Consider the following 20336-nt stretch of genomic DNA (forward strand, 5'->3'; position numbering starts at 1 on the left):
AGAGTCAAATCCGTGCCTTGTGAGCACTGAATTTCCCCCCTGACGTTTTCCATCTCGAACAGTGCAGAGCATTTGCAATCAAAATGTTTTTTCTCCCCTGTAGAAAAGGCTACGGAGGGAGCCATCTGTCTATCATGCTTTGTTCATTGACTTTTCCTCCCTCGGCCTGTTTGTTTTTCGTTTCCAGTTTGCCCTTTTAATTTCCCCAGTGTTCACAATGGAAGCGTCGCTCGGCGCTATTTATCACTGATCAGGTGGGAAGATGTGAAGGCCGCCGCTGGGAGAGCTTTGGCAAATCTCTCCTGTTTGACTGGGGCTTTGCCTCCCCCCCCCCTCCATAATTCATCCTCCCAGGAACATTTTGCCGCTTGAGGCAAACTGGAAAATGATGCCTCCCACTGGCAGTTGTAACTGTGAGGGGAACAGGAATCTCTTAACAACTCTGAAAACTCTTAAACTACAACTTCCATATAACTTTGGGCGAAATCATGACTGTTTAAAAGTAGTATGCTTGTTCTTTAAACATACAGTGAGAATGTGGCCTAAGAATAGACCCAATTAAGTCAATGGGACATGTTACTGACTTCAATCCCATTCATTCTAATGGGGCTGTACTCCAAGCCAAGGGTAGTATTTGTGCCCTCCAGATATTAAAAGGTAAAGGTAAAGGGACCCCTGACATTTAAGTCCAGTCACGAATGACTCTGGGGTTGTGGCGCTCATCTCGCTTTACAGGCCGAGGGAGCCGGCGTTTGTCCGCTCCGCAGACAGTTTTTCCAGGTCATGTGGCAAGCATCACTAAGCCGCTTCTGGCGCAACGGAACACCGGCACCAGAGCAGCGCACGGAAATGCCATTTCCCTTCCCGCCAGCTATTAATCTACTTGCACTTTTTTTGGCATGCTTTTGAACTGCTAGGTTGGCAGGAGCTGGGACAGAGCAATGGGAGCTCACCCCATTGTGGGGATTCAAACCGCCGACCTTCTGATTGGCAAGCCCAAGGCTCTGTGGTTTAGACCACAGCAGCACCCATGTCCCTCCAGATATTGCTAGATGGCAAATTCCATTGGTCGTGCTGGCTGGGGCTGATGGGAGTTGTAGTCCAACAATCTCTGGAGGGCTCCACAGTGGCAACCCCTATGCTTAGCATGTGATGCTCTACATCTGGAGTATTAATGTTTGATGTTTTATTGAGTTTTTAATGTTGGGAGCTGCCCAGAGTGGCTGGGGAAACCCAGTCCAGTGGGTAGCAAATAATAATAATAATAATAATAATAATAATAATAATAATAATAATAATAATAATATATTAATAATCCGTATTTGGAGACTTGAGATCTCACGGCTTGGCACCAGCATATCCCCTGTTCCTCACAATATCCAGTATCCATTCCCCAGAGAGGCATTTCATTTCTTAAGTCAGTTAATAATAGCTACCAAGTGTGCTGCTTCATAATCTCGGGAGCAATTATATCTCATGTTGCAGAGCATGTAGAAAGACCCGACTTTGCACTGGTAATCAAGCGCCTAGCAGGCGGCCCAACCATTTTGTCTGCTGGCCAGAGAAGGCAATTAGTCCGTGTCCTCCTCTGGCTGCTTCCAATTAGAGAGCGGTTTCTTCTTCCAGTTGTCCTCTTGCCTCCCCTCTGCAGAGAACCAAGATGACCCCCTGCTTGGTCTGAAATACTTTCATAAATATTAACAGGGCCCTGGAAATGTTGCTCTGGGAAATCTTATATAGACAGCGGATCTGTGTAGAGAGGTGTGTGTGTGAGAGAGGGAGAGGGAGGGGGGGAGAGAAAGAGAAAGAGGGGGGGGCATCAGGGCCAGCCCTGTTCCCTGAAGTCCAGTGACCTATGTACACACCTCAGGCAAAGGGGTCTGTACCCATCTCTGCAGGCTACAGATGGTGCATTCCTTGATAATTATAATTATAGTAATAATAATATGCTGTCCATCTGACGGGGTTGTCCCAGCCACTCTGGGTGGCTCCCAGAAGAATATTAAAAACACGATAAAACATGAAACATAAAAAACTTCCCTAAACAGAGCTGCCTTCACATATCTTCTAAAAGTCAGATAGTTGTTTATTTCCTTGACATCTGATGGGAGGGTGTTCCAAAGGGCGGGCGCCACTACTGAGAAGGCCCTCTGCCTGGTTCCTGTAACCTCACTTCTCGCAGGGAGGGAACCACCAGAAGGCCCTTGGTGCTGCACCTCAGTGTTCGGGCTGAATGATGGAGGTGGAGACGCTCCTTCAGGTATACTGGGCCAAGGCCGTTTAGGGTTTTAAAGGTCAGCACCAACACTTGATGAGTTGAGTCTGCACTGATGTGAAAACTCCTGCAGATACCAGCACCTTCAGGCTGTGCCGCCAGAAATGTGGTTCTAGATCACATACTTTGCCGGTCTTCTCATATTCCGGTGACTTCACTAGAGAGATGCCTGGCGGTGCTGGCTCAAGGATCTTCCCCATTCCCAGTGTTCCTTCTCCTCCAGGAAAACTGTTGCCTTCTAATTAACGCAGTAATTTCCCTCAAAGACAATCGTTCTCATGATATGAATCCCATTTCTCAAAGTGCTGTTGCACAGAACATAATAGGCAGTTTGCTCATCGCTGAGCATGTGTTTAATATTGGTTCCTCCCCACCCCCAAGAGAGAAGCAACATTTTAAGATGGTTAATTAAAGGAAAAGGTGCTGCCGTTTAATGCAATGAAGCGTGTGTGTGTGTGTGTGTGTGTGTGTGTGTGTGTGTGACTGTCTGTCTGTGTCTGTGTAAAGCCGGTTCTGTGATCAGAAGGAACCAATCAAGATCCCCAGAGAGGAAACCTAAGAATTCTAAGCTGGGCTGCAATCCTTTGTGCCCTGGGAAGGCATTGCGGAAGCCGTAGGACAGCACAGATTTCATCTTTTATGGTGGATAGAGAGGTCTATGTGTAGAGCACATAGTAGTGGCAGCTGATGCCCATTGGGACTGGTTGGAGGGACAACAAGGAGCCTGACAGTAGGTGGCGCCAGAGCCAACCAACCAATTCTAGGTTTGTCCCCATAATCCTCCCTGCTGAGTTCCATAAGGGCAGCATTGAGACTAAAAAGTTGGAAGCTGATAGCCAGGACTGGTTTTGTAAGCAGGAAGCCAGGCAGGTAGTGTGTGGCTGAGGGCAGAATGAGGTTGACGAGGCAGCACCCCATTCATCTGAATGGACTAGCTTCCATCGCCTTGTGCCAGTCATGCAATGGCTGCCATAAGGTGGTGTGCCAAAACACAAAATGGCTGCCATGGAGGCGTGAGTGGCTGAGTCTACCCAAAGAGGAACTGATCAGGAAGAGCAAACCAATTCTCAGGAGGATATCATTATGGAAACCTTTTGTCGGCATCCTAGGAGGTCATGGCAGCTACCCTGGCATCTATGGGAACTGTGACCTCTGGATTACACTGCTAAAAAGATATTTTTCATATAAGTACTATTAAAAAAACAACAACCAACAGACAGCAAGCACCATCTTAGAACAGAAATACAAATCAACCGAGAACCTGCATTACTTTTTATTGTCAAGCACATGGGAAAAAATCCTCTGCAGCAAAGAGAATTAATATCTCATATGATTGCAGGATATGTTATTGGAAAAGGATTCTGATCTCAGCAACAACAGAATATGATGCCAAAATGTATGAATACACAGGCATGACTAAGCTTACAAGTTGTATGAGAGGGAAAGAAGGAAGGCAGAAACTCAATAGATTATTATTTATTATATTTATTCATTGCATTGCCTTTTGCTCTGAAATGCCTCTAAGTGAATTTAAAAACAGCAAAAAAACCCAAGACCTTAAGCGCTTAACCATATATATCAGAACTGGAGTTTGTGACCTGTGAATGGAACATGTTATTAACTTCTAAGCCGAACAATTCTTCTTCTTCTTCTTGATTGTGAATGTAGTGACCAAAAATAATTGTTCTTTCTTTCTTTCTTTCTTTCTTTCTTTCTTTCTTTCTTTCTTTCTTTCTTTCTTTCTTTCTTTCCTCCTCCTCCTCCTCCTCCTCCTCCTACTTCTTCTTCCATATTAATGTTTCTATTTATTCGATTGCATTTTTTCCTTCCTGTTTTCCTATTTCTTACATGTTTTTGAACTTCTTACGTATTTTTAATAAATATAAATGCTGAATGTAACTGACCTGTAGAAAGGACTTTATGAATTGAAAAAAAGGGTCGTAGGTACCCTTGTTAAGTATGAAAATCCTGTAATAAAAACAGCCTCAAAAGGGAAATAAATAAACATTAAATAAATAAATAAATAAATATTATAAAAACAATATTCATTAATCAAACTGATTCCACAGGAAGACACATATTATGCTCCCCCACCCTGATTTTCTTTCTGTTTCTCTAGGATGGATGATATCCAGTTATGTAAGGACATCATGAACTTGAAGAAAGAGCTGCAGAATTTAGTGGCAATCCCAGGTATTTTCATTGTGAATATTGTTAGCAAAGTCACTTAAATAACACAGATGGAGTCCAAAGAGAAAAGCCTTGATACCACTTTACTGAGAAAACTGAACCAAGCAGTGTATAATTTGAGGAGAAAAGAACAAAGGTTCCATTTTTCTTAGTTCAGGCTTTGTACATAGCAGGGTGACATTCAACAAAACATACAGAGGAAAATTACCTCAGAACTACACAGCCAATCAGAGCATGCACCACCTCACTCTGCTTGGTTGCTAAGCAACGCCTCCATCCACCCACCCCCCTGGCTAGTTAACTTTAACAGAAATAACCCATAAATTGCACACTGAATGATCCCTGCTGTTGCACTTCCAGCAAATATCATTTGCTTGCATTTCAAGCAAGCAAGCAAGCAAGCAAGCAAGCAAGCAAGCAAGCAAGCAAGCAAGCAAACAAACAAACAAACAAACAAACAAACAAACAAACAAACAGTAACATCCAAATGAACAAAGGCCCCCAAATTTTATCTTGCTCTGGTGCAACTGCCATCAACCAACTTGCAATCTGAGCTATGAACCAGGAGTTCCCCAGTTCAGACCTTGCTTCTGCCACAAACTCACTAGGAGGCCTTAAACAAGCCCTCCGTCTCTCAGACTTAGTCCTCCCACCTGCAAAATGGGGAATAATACTGCAGCCCGCCCTTACATGGTTTTTGAAAGCATTGCAATGCAAGCAAAGTGCTCTGAAGACTCAGAGTGCTATACAAATGTTAAGGATGGCGATTATTTATTACAAGCTTGGCTCTGTTTCCATCTGTGAAACGCGGAAGGATATGAAGATAAGGCTGTAGGAATAGCAGTTGTCACCTGTTCTAATTAATCAAGGCAGCATTGTGCTGTAAAGCTGGGACTAGAGAGCGGGGTGATGCATCAGTAACAGAGACTGAGCATCAAAGCAACATTTTTTTTAAATGCTTTATGGGCCTGATTAATACATTCAGCAGTGGTGGTGTGGTTATCGTTCACATATATAAAACCAGATACGCACAGTCAGAAGCTGTGTGCATTTATAGTTTTGCTGTGCTAGTGTAACAGATACACATACATTGTTACCTCGGGTTACATACGCTTCAGGTTACATACACTTCAGGTTCCAGACTCTGCTAACCCAGAAATATTACCTCAGGTTAAGAACTTTGCTTCAGGATGAGAACAGAAATTGTGGTGCGGCAGCAGCAGGAGGCCCCATTAGCTAAAGTGGTGCTTCAGGTTAAGAACAGTTTCAGGTTAAGAATGGACCTCTGGAACGAATTAAGTACTTAGCCTAAGGTACCACTGTACACAGCAAAAAACCAGTAACATCCTTCCACTCTAAAATAGAGAGGTAAACGGTGGCTGCATTCACATGGCCATTTATTCTGTTTTTGGGATGTTTCCCTAATTTGCACATTACATTTGAGTTTTCAAACAACCTAAAAGCCACTTTGGGAAATATAGCAGAATAAAGCACAACCTTTGTTATTTTATTTTTTAAATTGTAATTGTTTTAAAACAGAAAATGCTATAGGTGTGGTTAAAAATGAAATAATGGGGAATTCCCCAGATGCCTGGGATCCAGGTTTAGGGCAAGTACAGTTTGGTGAGAAAACCCCAGCAGAGATTTAAAATCACAAAACACGCAGCAAAGTAAATTATGGAAATATAGTCTGTTACACCTTTACAATATCCCCTTCCAAGTTTCTTCCAGAGTTCCCCACTTCCCTTAGCCTATAAAGAGATCACATGTTTGGTAGTTAAAAATGGTTTATTTGCAAACTCTTCAAAGATCAGCTTCATGTGCTCTTCCATACATCAGCAAGAAAAGACATGCAGCATAACTCTGGTTTCACAATGGTAAATGTTTATGAGTTATTTGTACAGAAACACAAATATTGTTTTCTAAAGTCATGTGGTCTAAGCTTGGAGCATTCAGCTTAGACATCCTTTCTGGTAGTTCACATGGTGGGGGAGAGAGAACAAAGAGTTTGGTTACCCTTCCTTCTAAGGTGAGGGGGTGTGACCTAGCTAAGCCTGGCAGAACAGCTTGCTCTATGGTCTTAACCCCTTCATACATTAAGTAGACTTTAGCATGCCGGTTATATGAGGCTGATTTATCCCAAAACCTTTGCTCTCATTTCTATGGTGTTGCAAACATCCCTCCCTCCCCACACCGGAAGCAAATAGCACAGAGATAGGTGCTAAACTTGCACACGATTCCTGGAAGTGGCCTTTAGGTCATGTGAAAGCTCATATATGATGTGGAAATTAACAGACAGAGAGATGGACTAAACTGCCGTGTGAATGCAGCCTGTGACAGATCCTAGATGGCACAAATGCCTGCCCACTTTGTATGTATCCGTTTAACAGAGAACCAAAGTCTCCTGAGAGATCCAGAAGTCATCTGTTTTGCTGAACAGTGGGAACTGAGCTCAAGGATATGTTTTGGGAGACTATTAGTTCGGCTGTGTCATCTTGGAGCCTGGAAGAAACCAGCTGCTCAGGAAAAACAGCAGCTCAGGCTTCTCCTTGCTAAGCAAGCTTGGGTTCTTGAAGTGTGATAGTAACCAGGGCTACAAGCCCTAGAGAGCGGAGAGAGAAATGTTGACGTAGACTAAGAAAGAAAGAGAAAACCATCATTCTCTTCCTTCTGTGCCCTTCTGTGCCCCTGATATAACATGATTGGGACTAAGGGAAGGGGAATTAATTGTGCAAGTACGGACTGTTTCTTTGTAAACCATTCCTACATTTAAAACTGTTTGTTTGATCCTGTTTTATTAACATATAAGAACTCACACAAGCACACAGACATAAGATAGATACGGCTAAACCAAAAAGGTAACCCCTGTATTTAATTGCCTATGCCAGGTATAGGGAACCCTTTGCAACTCTAGGACCGCATTCCCTTCTTTGCAATCATCCAGGGGCCACATGCCAGTGGTAGGAGAGGCCAGAGGTGTGCAGGATCAGCCCATATATTCATCTAGGCTGGCATCCTCTTCCCACAGTGGCCAACCCAAGAGACCTGCCACTCTCAATTTGGAGCAACTGAAGCGTCCAACAGGTGTGGGGGTAAGGCCTGCTACAGTAGCTACAGGGGGGCTAGCCAGGTTTTTTTGCCCCAGAGGGGTACCATTGAGGCCCCCAGCCTGTGTGTGTGTGGGTATGCAAATGCGTGTGGAGGGCACCAAACTGGATCTTTTGATCTGGGTGCAATAAAGCCTTGTTTCGCCCCTGTCTCTACTACCCAGGAAAGCAGGAAATATGCAGTTAGCTTCCGAGGCTGCAGCCGTTGCTCCATGTTCCACCCCAGTTTCTTTCTAACTCTTTTTCACAGCCCCTTTTCACCACATTTTGCTGCAGGCAGATGAAAGGGTTCACGCAGCGGCATGGTTAAAAACTTTGGAATTTGATCCCACAAGAGGCAGTGATGGGCCGCCAACTCGGACGGCTTCGAAAGTGGATTAGCCAAAGTCAAAGAGGAAACGGCTGTCGGCGGCTGCTCAGTGGCATGGCTATGTCCTACCCTCCACTGGAGTGATGCTTCTGAACACTGCTGCAAACTGTGGGATGTGAAACACAGAGCAGTGAAGTACAACGTCCCTAGAGTGGACATAAATAGGGGGTGTCTGGACCAGCCAGTTGGAACTTCCTGTTTCCTCCTAGGCTGGGACAGACTTCCTCTACATGTGACCAGAGGTGGGCGTGGCCTCACCTGTACAGGTAACAAAAGCATAGGACTGGCCGCCATCTCTCTCTCTCTCTCTCTCTCTGACTACATTCGTCGAAGAAGCAAAATCTGCTTAGCCTAAGATGCTCTAGAGAGGATGAAGGGACTGTCTCCTTATGGGATAGTTTCCAGGTATATTACTTTTTGTAACTTAAGTCTGCCTTATGGGATCCATCTGTGAACAGAATGAGCAAGTGAGTAAACTCTTTTTATACTTTTATAGAAGACTGTGTTGTGTCTATTTCTTTTATGAGGGACTAAAGGGGAAAGTACCAGGTAACTTAGAATCATAGAATCATAGAATTATAGAGTTGGAAGAGACCACAAGGGCCATTGAGTCCAACCCCCTGCCAAGCAGGAAACACCATCAGAGCACTCCTGACATATGGTTGTCAAGCCTCTGCTTAAAGACCTCCAAAGTAGGAGACTCCACCACACTCCTTGGCAGCAAATTCCACTGTCGAACAGCTCTTACTGTCAGGAAGTTCTTCTTAATGTTTAGGTGGAATCTTCTTTCTTGTAGTTTGGATCCATTGCTCCGTGTCCGCTTCTCTGGAGCAGTAGCAAACAACCTTTCTCCCTCCTCTATGTGACATCCTTTTATATATTTGAACATGGCTATCATATCACCCCTTAACCTCCTCTTCTCCAGGCTAAACATGCCCAGCTCCCTTAGCCGTTCCTCATAAGGCATCGTTTCCAGGCCTTTGACCATTTTGGTTGCCCTCCTCTGGACACGTTCCAGTTTGTCAGTGTCCTTATTTTTATTTTAGAACTTATTTTAGAGGCTTTAGCGAGCCTGAGCAAACGCATCCGCTGTGCAAGTTGAAAAAGGGGAATGTTACTCTGCTAAATTGTAGAACTTGTTAACACAAGTTGGAAAGGATATAATCAAACAGTATATATCCTCTCCTGGATCCCTGAGCATTCCTACACAAACTGCAGGAGTGCTCTTGCACTCAGGGGCTGCTCGTAAGCTTCCCGCCGCATCTGGTTGGCCATTGTGAAAGCAAAATGCAGAATTAGCAGGGCCAAGGATTGATCCAGCAGGGAACTTCTTATATTATTATACTGCCTCCAGCAGTAGAGGTGTACAATACAGAAATTATGTACAACACTGCCCTTGCTCATGCGAAAGCTGTGCGCAACACCCCTTTGGATTGCGCCCAACTCTTCTGTCCAAAATAGTGACCGTTTTTCTTCTTCATTCAAAGCATCGTTGTGTCTCGTTGCAAAATATTTACACCTCTCCCTGCCACAAAGACACTCTATTGAGTCTGAGAGTAATTTATAGCTCTCCTGGTGGCTGTTTTCTACCCGAGTCGCAAAAGGTACACAATGTATTTACTTCCTTAAAGGCAGCTTACAAAGTGTTCCCATCCTGTTCCTGGGGGTTTGTGTGTAGATTTATTGCCTGAATTTTGAACAGGAGATGAAGCCGGCAATGGCCAGGAAATTAAGTTGGTAATAACTCCTTTCAAATGTCAAGTTTATTTGAAACTTCTTTTAACCAGTGCTTTTCTTCTAGAAAAAAAGGTGCCAGTATTGCGTGCCCTTAAGCACCCCTGGGGAAAAAAGCACCATCCCTATAGCACAAAATCGGGCAGAATCCGAAGAAAATTCAAACAAGTGTATTCTTGCAATCTGCTCCTTCTTCTTCTTGTTTTTTTACCTCCACTGTCTTTTGAGCAGAAAAAGAGAAGACAAAGTTGCAGAAGCAAAGGGAAGATGAATTGATTCAGAAGATCCACAAACTGGTGCAGAAAAGAGACTTCCTTGTTGATGACGCCGAAGTAGAGAGATTAAGGTAATCACATGGGAGAATGGCTTGTTTCCAAGACTTGGAGGAGACTCGGTTTTGTTTTTTGCCTGTGATGCACTTTAACAAACTAACCAACACTCTGCCTTTTGACATGTAAGCTTCCGTGGCAGCTGACAACCTGAACTTTAAACAGCCAGTCAGTTCCCAACAAGAAAACTACAGAAAAAGCAACGGTTAAAAAGCAACAACCACAAGCTGTAGCTCAGCAGAGGAGCATATCTTCCATCACATGTAGAAGGATCCCCCACAGCATCTCCAGATAAACATACCGCATTTTTCACCCTATAGGGTGCAATGGCCCATAGGGCGCACCTAGGTTTTTTTTTGGGGGGGGGGACAAAGAATTTTTTTTAATTCCCCCCCCAGGTGAGGGGCTGGGGTGGGGGAACCACGAGCTTCCCCCGACCCCAGCCCCCAGAACAGGCTGCTATCCACAAGCCTTGGGAGCCCGGCGGGAACTGCGCTCCCCGAGTTTCAGGCTGCAGGCTTCTGTCTGCAAGCCTTGAGAGCCTGGCAGGAACTCCTGCGGGCTCCCAAGGTTGCGGATAGCTTCCTAAAGCCTGGAGAGAGGGAGGGTCTCCAGGCTTCAGCGAAAGCCTGCATTCGCCCCATAGGACGCACACGCATTTCCCCTTCATTTTTGGAGGGGAAAAAGTGCATCCTATAGGGCAAAAAATATGGTACTTCCCAGGCCAGCTGAAATCCTGGAGAGTGTAGACAATATACTTTGTTCATTGAACCCCTATGCTTGAGCAGAGCACTTGCGCATTTGCCATAGACTGAGTGGAAGGCATCTGTTTCTGCCTATATTAATTCCTTGAATTTTTGTTATTATTTGCTTTTATACTAGTGCTTTACTGGTTTCTCACTCCCCACTTTTCCTTCCTATTTTTATTTAGGCAAGGGCCCTAGCTCAGTGGGAGAGCATTTGCATGCAGCTGTTATAAGAAAAATACTGCTCCCTTTCCCTTATGGGGTATCCAAGAGCCCATAGAGAGTCCTTAAGTAGGTTCTCTATTGGTAGGAGAAAGTAACAGAGGAAAACCAGAGAATACTGAGAAGCAAAGCAGCTAGTAAGCACGATCTTTATTAAACTGTTGCAACAGGGTTCCCCACTCACCCCATGCAGGGAGGGAGGAGAGGAACCCAGAACAATGGTGTGCAAGCTCTTATATAGACATTTGAAAATTGCCTCCCCTGTAGCTCAAGACCACCCCCCAAAACATCATACATACATCAATGAAGGGGCAGTCTACAGCAGAAAACCTGTGTGCCAGGAGACCTGATAACAATCACTGATTGCTTTTACCTGGGCATCCTGACAATTCTTTTGTGATGGTTAATACTCAGTTCCTGAATCCAGGTCACAGGCTCACCCTATTCATACATAGATACACTTAAGACAGGATTTGTGAGCAAAGAGACAATGGGGAGGTTTTTCCCATTTCCTTCCTCCTTGCAGAGAAACAATTGAGGTCAATTTGGGAGAGTAAAAATGGTTTCTGGATTGCTTCCCTGTACTATTTCAGACACATAGTTTGTACCGTTTACTTATGTATGCATTTGCCTTTTAAATTTATGAACCTATGATTTATATTTATGAGACCTTAGAATTCCTATAACACAGTACACACCTCGGGTTCAATCCCCAGCATCTCCAAGTTGGCATAGGAGTGTCTCTTGTGTGAAAACCCCCCAGAGAAGTGCTGCCAGCCAGTGTGAACAATGTTGAACTAGACAGACAAATCATAGAAGCATAGAATCATAACACCATAGAGTTAGAAGCAGTGGCAGACTTTTCAAATCTCAGCAGAGCCTTGTGTGATGCCAAAATCCAGCACCCCCCATTCATAGCTGTCAACTTTCCCCCTTTCCCCTTATTCCGAATAGGATTTCTCGCAAGAAAAGGGAAAAGTTGACAGCTATGCCCCCATTGTTTGTCTTTTCTTGTGACATCCCCTGTGGAGCCCTCTCGGCTTGGTGCCCAGTGCGGCCAAACTGGCCATGCTTCCCTAAATCGGCCTCTGCTGGGACTTCAGGGGTCATCTACTCCAATCTGCTTCAATCCAGGAATCTCAGCTAAACCATCCATGACAAAAATGGGCCTTCCAACCACTGCTTTGAAACCTGCTATGAAGGAAAGTCCACCACCTTCCAATGATTTAGTACAAGTCAGTTTCCTGTTGTTTGTCGTGTAACTTCTGCTGATCATCACTTTTCATTGCATCTCTCAGTTACATTAAAATTAAGCTGCTGGTTCCCACCCACCCCAAGTCCACCACCTAATTTTGTTATTTTTTTGCTTTGAAACAGAGAGAAGGAGGAAGACAAGGAGATGGCGGAGTTCCTCCGGATCAAGTTGAAACCCTTAGACAAAGCCGTGCGATCTCCAACTAGTGAGTTTTCAAAACTCTTCTAAATACTTTGGTGAAGCTCTCTCTAACAACGAGCTGCGGAGTCTTCATGGTTTGCATAAAGCTAATGTAAGGATTGGATAGCAGCTTTATGCAAACCGTGAAGACTCCATGGCACCCATTCCATCTCCTGCATGCACACTTTTTCTGTTCCTTCCAAGAAGGCAGCTGTTGTGCAGTGAGATCACACCCACACCATATATTTAAAGCCAATTTGAAATGGCGTTGCACCCCCCAAAAAACCCTGGGAGCTGTAGTTTGTGCTGAGAATCAAAGCTCAGTCCCCAGGATTATTTGGGGAAGACTATATACTTTATAGATATAATTTTTATTACATTTTCTAATTTACATTTCAAAATATTCATTTAAACAACCGTAAATCAGTGATGTGTAAAAGGGTAAGAGAGTATATAATGAATTAGGGGGGGAATGTTTAAAAGTACCTTTCCAAAAAAACCAGAGTCCTTTTTGTTGGGAATAATTCAGAGGGAAATTCCCAGGAGTCAAAAAAGACTATTTATGTATGCTACTTGTTAGCCCCAAACGGGAAAACGAGTAAGGTCCCAACCAAAGAACGGCAACTTAAGCTGATGGAATATCCGCAACTTGCAGATTTAGCATACAGAATAAGAGAACAAGAAGAGTATACGTTTAAAGAAGACTGGAAAATGTTTGAATATATGGGTGAAAATGGTGTTCATTTAAAAACGCTGGTAGCTGGTAGCATTAAGATAAATTCAACAGTGTTAATAAGTTTTGATGGCTGTAACAATGGTTTACTGAATAGTTTAGTTAATGTAAAGTATGCAGGAATGTTTGGTATGCAAAATGAACCATGGAAAGAGAAGGGAAGTCACTGGTTTAAAGGAAGACTATACAGTATACTAGGGACGCGGGTGGCGCTGTGGGTTAAACCACAGAGCCTAGGGCTTGCTGATCAGAAGGTCAGCGGTTCGGTTGCTCGGTCCCTGCTCCTGTTGCTTGGTCCCTGCTCCTGCCAACCTAGCAGTTCAAAAGCACGTCAAAGTGCAAGTAGATAAATAGGTACTGCTCTGGCGGGAAGGTAAACAGCGTTTCCGTGCACTGCTCTGGTTCGCCAGAAGCGGCTTAGTCATGCTGGCCACACGACCCGGAAGCTGTACGCCGGCTCCCTCGGCCAATAAAGTGAGATGAGTGCCACAACCCCAGAGTCGGCCACGACTGGACCTAATGGTCAGGGGTCCCTTTACCTTTATATAGTATACTTTAACTGTGCTACAATTTACCCAAAACTTTCCATCATGCACAGTGGGGTTTGTTTTTTTAAAACAACAATAACACTGCTCCAGCAGATACTTTATTTTAAAGCCCCAGCCTAGGATATTACAGTGGTGCCTCGCAAGACGAAAAGAATCCGTTCTGTGATTCTCTTCGTCTAGCGGTTTTTTCGTCTTGCGAAGCAAGCCCATTGACGGATTAGCGCTATTAGCGGCTTATCTGCTGATCGGATCAGCTGATAAGCGGCTTAGCGGCTTTGAAAAAGGGGGGGGAGGGGAAAAAACCAGCAGGAACTCGCAAGACATTGTCGTCTTGCGAAGCAAGCCCATAGGAAATTCGTTTTGCGAAGCACCTCCAGAGCGGAAAACTCTTTCGTCTAGCGAGTTTTCCGTCTTGCGAGGCATTCGTCTTGCGGGGCACCACTGTAAAGACGTTCTCCATTTTTCCGACCACAGGTACGCCAGCAGAGAAGAAGGCGGAGCCCCCTCCTCTTCCTCCAAACAAGCCCACCATTGCGAAAGCAGGAATCGCTATCATTAAGGATTGTTGCGGCACCACCCAGTGCGCCATCATGTAGCTCCCTTGTCACGGGGCACCGCCTCCCCCCCTGCCCCCTACGCACTCAACCCAACAGACGGGAAAACTGTGGACGGAAGAGGACTTTAAGCATCCAGATATCTTGATAGTAGAGTTTCCTGTACTGTTTTTTTACAGTAACTGTTGTGTACTGAATGTACCTGTTGGTGACTCCTTCACTGTTGCACGGATCACTCAGTGAGCATGCCTAGGTTTAAGACAAGGAGTATATATATATATATATATCTAAGTATAACTGTATCTCCAGGAGAGGGAAAGACTTGTATAGGAAAAAGAGAGAGAGACAGATACTAGGGAGAGGGCTCACAGGTAACAGGCAGGTACCACTTTTTATCCTTATATATAGATCTGTGTGTATATAAGATGATATGTATATGGGGAGGAAGACACCCCCCACACCCTCTGCCAGCTGTGAAATAGAAAATCATACCAAGTAATATGTAGAATAGCAATTTTAATAGTCTGTGCGTAGAATAGGATGCGCTCCACACTTCTTTCCGTTGACAAGACAGCATTTGCTCCCGTGGGCAGAATAAAAACATGGCATGGCAGCTCCTTTTAGCATCTACATAATGAATAAATATTGTAAATAGGACAAGGCAGTTGGTAGTCTACCAACCAGTCATCTGTCAGACTCTTGTGGTTGTATGCAGCACGTGCTCTTACATCGGTTCGCTCAGTAAAAGCCCACAGAGGATTTGGGACTCTCAGCCGCTCCCCGCATGTACTAATGGTGAGAAATGGCAGGGATGCATGGCATGAAACTGGCAACACATATGTGGCCATTCAAAGCAAAATTCAGAGTGTCTGAAATTGCCTGTGCTTAATCTTAAGTGTTTTATCCAACAGAGTTCTACTCCCACTCAGTAGGTCTAAGTCAGTTGTGCTCAGTAAGTTCAATGGGCTTGCTCCACATAGGACTATCATAGGACTAACTCTGTAGTTATGAAGACCATTCCAGCGATGATGACTTTCAGCTGGCCTCTTACTTTTTAAGAATGTGGGGTTTCTGCTGTGCAGAGGGGCTTTAATCCAGCCTTGTTCTTATTTTTTTTAAAGAAACAAAACTGACAAGGTTGCATGCTTGCTTGGAAATTTTATTGACAACTGTTTGGTCCCAACACACAAAACAGCACTCGAGCCACAAAACTGTCCAAATGGGAGTAGACAACAGAGGAGAAAGGCGAGCTTTGTCTCCTTGAGAGTGCATAAGTTGAGGGCTTCAGTGATATTTTTTAAAACAACCAAGAAATCAAAATTAGTGAAGTGTAAATGAAATAATTTCATTCCCTTAATTCTTTTTCAGATCAGTCCAGTCACATTATTTCTTCAAGCCTTCGTAGAAAAACAAAAACAACCCCGCCCCCCACAAATTAGCTGGTTTCACACAATGAAAAACAAACTCCCCAAAAGGTAGTCTATAACTTTCATACAGCGATTTAGGTCAGAATTACACATGACTCCAGAAAGATTTCTCATTCTCTACAGGTGGCACAACCCACACCTGTATTCCAGGTACATTAACAGTACTGTTATTTCTCCTTGAGTTTTCACCAAAACTTAGTCTATTATAGATGACTTGCAACTGTGGCTCAAAATGATGACTGTTTTTGCATTTGCATGACAGGCCCCAATTGGTCAGGTCTTTGTTTTATGCAAGCAACACATAAGGTAAATGGAAGATGTCCTCACACTTAAAGTCATGAAATGGTTCCATTCTTCTTTTTATAAAATAATAATAATAATCATCACTCCTATAAACCCCATCTCTGTAGAGGAAACATAAGGATGTACACACACAAACACACTGTGTCTTGCCATGATCTCAGAAAATCTTCCAGTCCTTCTCTGCATTCGTAATGGCTATATCATTATTTAGTACTGTACTGTTTAATACTCGGCTTTGTTTAAAAAACACTTTTTAAAAACAAAATCCATTTCTTCTTATTTTAAAAATAGGTCGTCTATAGCCATCAAGTGGCATTTTTCAGTTGCTGGCTGTGAAATCTAAGGCTGCTTTTTCAGTCTCACACACATTTCAAAAATATTATTTGTACGCACATATCCGTTCAGCCAGTGGAAACCTTTGCTATAGGTTCCTTCTTTCTGACGAGCAATTAAGAATCCTTGCCTGGCAAATACAACCCATTGTAAGTGCCAAGTTTACCCAACGGGGGGTATAAAAGCTTTGGTCAGAAGACATTTGAGCTCTCTATAAAAAAGAAAGTAGAAGGACTCCACTGACTTGCCTCCTTCGACAAAGGCCTGCCTTTCTAAACACCAACAGAAATGCCACTATAGGAACTGGAAGGGGAAAAACCACACACAAGAGCAGGTTTGAGCACTCAAAGTAAACATCAGAATAAAGACCAGACACAGTTAAAAACATACTGACTCACATTAAGCTTCCCATTTACTGGATCTTTAAAATGAGGAAAAGCACCATAACTTTGGCATTTCCATGTGCTGCTCATACTTTTGTGCAAACGGAAGTAGAATCATTACTTTCCATCTTTAAAAAAGCTCATTTAAACCCCCTTGCTGTGATTTATAACGTATGTACACTTAAATGAATATTTGAAATATCAAATACTCCCAGTAATCTCATCGGCGGATGCTGCCAAGAAGCACCTCAAAGCTGACTTCAAAATGCAAAACACAAAGACTTGCTTTTCCTAAGCCAGAACAGCATCAACTTGGAGCACTCAATAAAAGGGAAGCTTAAAAACATCCTCACCTTCCTACGAGATTCCTCAGTGGAACTGATTACAGAAAGCATTTAAAAGGGGGGTTGTAATCAATCAATGTAATCCTCTACAGCAGGAATGGGTAGCTTGGGCCCTCCAGATGTTATCGTACTACCACACCCATCATCCTTGGCCACAGGTCATGCTGGCTGGGGCTGTAGTCTACAACATCTGGAAGGCCACAGGTTCCCTAGCCATGCTCTACAGTCATCTTTTGACAAGAGACAATTACAAGTCATCAGAAAAAATCCTAGGCTTTGCTCTCACAAATTTAACCCTGAAGATGCCACTGCAGGTTTTATTCCAATCTAATGACTTATTAAAAATAAAGTTCTCAATAGGCTGCTTTGCCAAAACAGACGGTGCATTTGATTATTACCTGTCTGGAAAACGCACATTAAAAATTGCCTGTAGATTCATATGCTATATGAAGGCTTTACATCAGTGATGAGGTTTCAGAAACTCAAATTCCATCCCACTCCAAGTTTAGCATTTGCTAGTTTTTTTCCTGACATTCGACAGAATGTAAAAAGGAACAGGAAAAAATTTAATGCTTGAAGTTTCAAATAAAAATACCTGCCCAGCTGAACTCAGTGTAAACTGAACAAAAATCTCACAAAAGGTAGTCAACAGTGACAAAGATAAACACAAGTGACCACCCGCCCGCCCCCCGTCCCATCTGTGATTTAAAATATAAAGGGTAGCCAATAGCTTCATTTTCTGTGCGGTCTGACAATGCGTTGCCTCTCACAACACGACATAGTTTAAAGCTTGGTTACAGGTGCAAGTGAAAAATTTGCTGCCAACTTCACTCTGTTTTTATGCTGCCTTTTGACTGGGCTCTCCATGGCTTCTTTGCTCGGCTGCGGTTCAACTGACGGGCAGGGAGGTGCTGGTGTATTTTCTGCAGCTTTCAAAGCTGCATGTAAGTGGCTCGCCTCTTCTTTAGCTCTCAAAGGACTAACAGCATTCTCCTCCTCTTTCGTTAAAACAATCATCTCTAAAAGGGAAAGCAATGCCGTGAAGTTTTCAGAGCAAAATTATTTTCAGATGCATCTGATCTGTGCACAAATACAGCAAGTTGTCTCCTTCAATGAAAGGATGCATTGCCTGAGCAAGGCATTATTTACATTTTGCTGAATACATGAACGTTGACTGCCACTGGCTAGAAATGCAAGCAAACAGGATGTGGTCCTTGTTACATATTGGATCCTGGTGTTCTGAAGTCCAGTACGGAAAGCTGTGAGATCTGGCGGGAAACCAAGGCTGCCAAAACTCACTGGAGAAAAAAGTTGTTCCAATAGGGATGTGTGTTATCTTAGCAGCATGTGGAAGCTGGAGTTGGACATGGTTATATGGAACACTTCCATCCCTGGATAAACTTGCTTAGGCCTTTTGAACTAAGGGTGGGAAGCAGACTAGTGTATTGAGCTACTCTAAACAAGGTAACTTTTGAAAAGTGGAGACAATCAATGTGAAGTGGCATTCACTACTACTGCAAGGGGATTGCTAAAGGGCTGTGAATTCTACCAATTAACTTCTCACAACACAGAAGTACTTCATTTCTGGTATTTTGGCATTATATACATGAGAAGTTTATGCATTCAAACAGAGCATTTTGCTGCATTTATAGACTAGGCTTCCAATTGCAGTACAATTGCACTGGAAGGGAGGGACCACTAGGGGCGCATCAGAAGATGGCTGACAATAACATCTCTCCAACCCACACGAGGTAAATTGGAGGCTGTGATGGGAGTAAATAGCTTCCCTACCCCCCCAGGATTATGGTGGGGGACTGCCCTTGCCTGCTGTGCCCTATACCACCCCCGAATTTGTGGGGATGGGGGCACTAGGCACAATGCCCTCCTGTGGGATTTCGGCACTCCTGGACTCCGTCTCTGATCCGCGCCACTAGCTGCAAGAACTTCAAAAGAAATAATTTGGATGAAGCTAATGCACATATTTCAAGGAAGAAGGGGGAGTAAAGACTGCTAACAGAAGAGATCTCTGATAAAACAAGACGAGTCGGAGGAACAAGTATAGATCATGAGAAGATACGCCAAGACTCGGTATGGCAAAGGGACTGATGGGGGAGGGGGAGAAAAACCTTCCTTTTTTTCCTTTATGTGATTAAACAAGAATCCCCCCCACCCACAAGTCAGAAATGTCGTTTTAAGGACTTAAGCTGTGGATTTAAGGCTGTATGGAGATAAACTTTTGAACCAGAGCATGCTTTAAGAAGAGTGTGGAATGTATAAGGGCTTTGGAATGACGCAGTTAAAAATACCGTCGCCATATTGGGAAGTTCTGTTGGAGGACTTAAGTCTGAGAGGAGAAATAGAGAAATAGAGCTGTTTTTATATTGTGGATGAAACTGCTCAGTGGGACTTAAGAACGACAGTTCTGTAATTAATGATGGAAAGAGCGCTGTTATCTATGAAGGCGATGATATATGGAAACCATCTCGATTTGAGGACTGGAAGAACGGAAAAATTCACACAGGATTATTATTGGTGTTTATCGGCTTAAGGAGACTATCAGAAGAGATCATAAAGAAAAAAGAGAGAATATATGAACAAGATGTGATGTGGAAACAGCAAGATAAGTCTGGATAGAATTATGAACTTTGTTTGGACTGATTTGGACATTAACACAGTAGCAAGAAGATGATCAGAATCCCCCTTCGGATCTTGAAATATGGGTTCCCTCAACAAAATTTAAAATTCGGCTTTGTAATTCGGAATTTATGTGATGTGATTTGATTTGATGAGATTGGCCGGTTAATAAAAATTATTTAAAAAAAAACAAAAACAATTGCACTGGAAGGGAAGTCCAACGATTTTGGAGGTCCTGAAACAAAGGCAGAATGGCTCCTATTGGAAACAGCTACTGGTCAGAACGTCCAAGGACAGATCTCCTTTAAGAGCACACTCATTTTTACCTGAAAGGGTTGGTGGATGTTCTTCGAACTGAATGAGATCTGCCGGTACAAGGATGACTGGGTCTGGTCTCAGTTGCGGGGAAGGCAGACAGGAAGGGACAGGCTCACACAACAGATCCACAGGCGACATGTTTGTGAGGCAAAGCAGCTCTTGCTCAGTCGAATTAGAGACTGCAGGAAAAACAGAGAGGAGAAATTGTAACTCACTACCAGGAGTCAGGAGGTCAGCAATAAAAAACAAATCATGTTAGTGAAGTTAACAACTCTATTCCAAGAAATGAAAACCATGCAGGCCTAGTGATCCCAACAACTCTTCCCAGTAGGTGTTGGCCCAATGATGCAG

The 20336-nt window shown here is 43.6% G+C and overlaps 3 protein-coding genes across 6 annotated transcripts in view; 2 read left to right on the forward strand and 1 right to left on the reverse strand.

The window, feature by feature from the left end:
- The window catches only part of BMERB1 (bMERB domain containing 1), a 43041-nt gene extending 28134 nt beyond the window's left edge, over positions 1-14907 (forward strand). Inside the window, exons 3-6 of the mRNA XM_081169767.1 lie at positions 4395-4468; positions 9908-10022; positions 12351-12433; positions 14164-14907. Of these exons, the coding sequence (XP_081025893.1) occupies positions 4395-4468; positions 9908-10022; positions 12351-12433; positions 14164-14285 (394 nt within the window). The 3' untranslated portion in view covers positions 14286-14907. The remainder of the gene's footprint in view (positions 1-4394; positions 4469-9907; positions 10023-12350; positions 12434-14163) is intronic.
- MPV17L (MPV17 mitochondrial inner membrane protein like) overlaps positions 1-20336 on the forward strand; it is a 136057-nt gene that overhangs the window by 47243 nt on the left and 68478 nt on the right. The gene's annotated exons all lie outside the window — the stretch shown is intronic.
- The window catches only part of MARF1 (meiosis regulator and mRNA stability factor 1), a 38344-nt gene continuing 33389 nt past the window's right edge, over positions 15382-20336 (reverse strand). For all 4 annotated transcript variants that reach the window (XM_081169368.1, XM_081169366.1, XM_081169367.1 and 1 more), the window contains exons 26-27: positions 19994-20164; positions 15382-18052 (exon numbers count right to left, since the gene is read on the reverse strand). In XM_081169368.1, the coding sequence (XP_081025494.1) occupies positions 17817-18052; positions 19994-20164 (407 nt within the window). In that variant the 3' untranslated portion in view covers positions 15382-17816. The remainder of the gene's footprint in view (positions 18053-19993; positions 20165-20336) is intronic.

This window comes from Podarcis bocagei (genome assembly GCF_964188305.1).
Source record: "Podarcis bocagei genome assembly, chromosome: 14".
NCBI classification, from domain to species: Eukaryota; Metazoa; Chordata; class Lepidosauria; order Squamata; family Lacertidae; genus Podarcis; species Podarcis bocagei.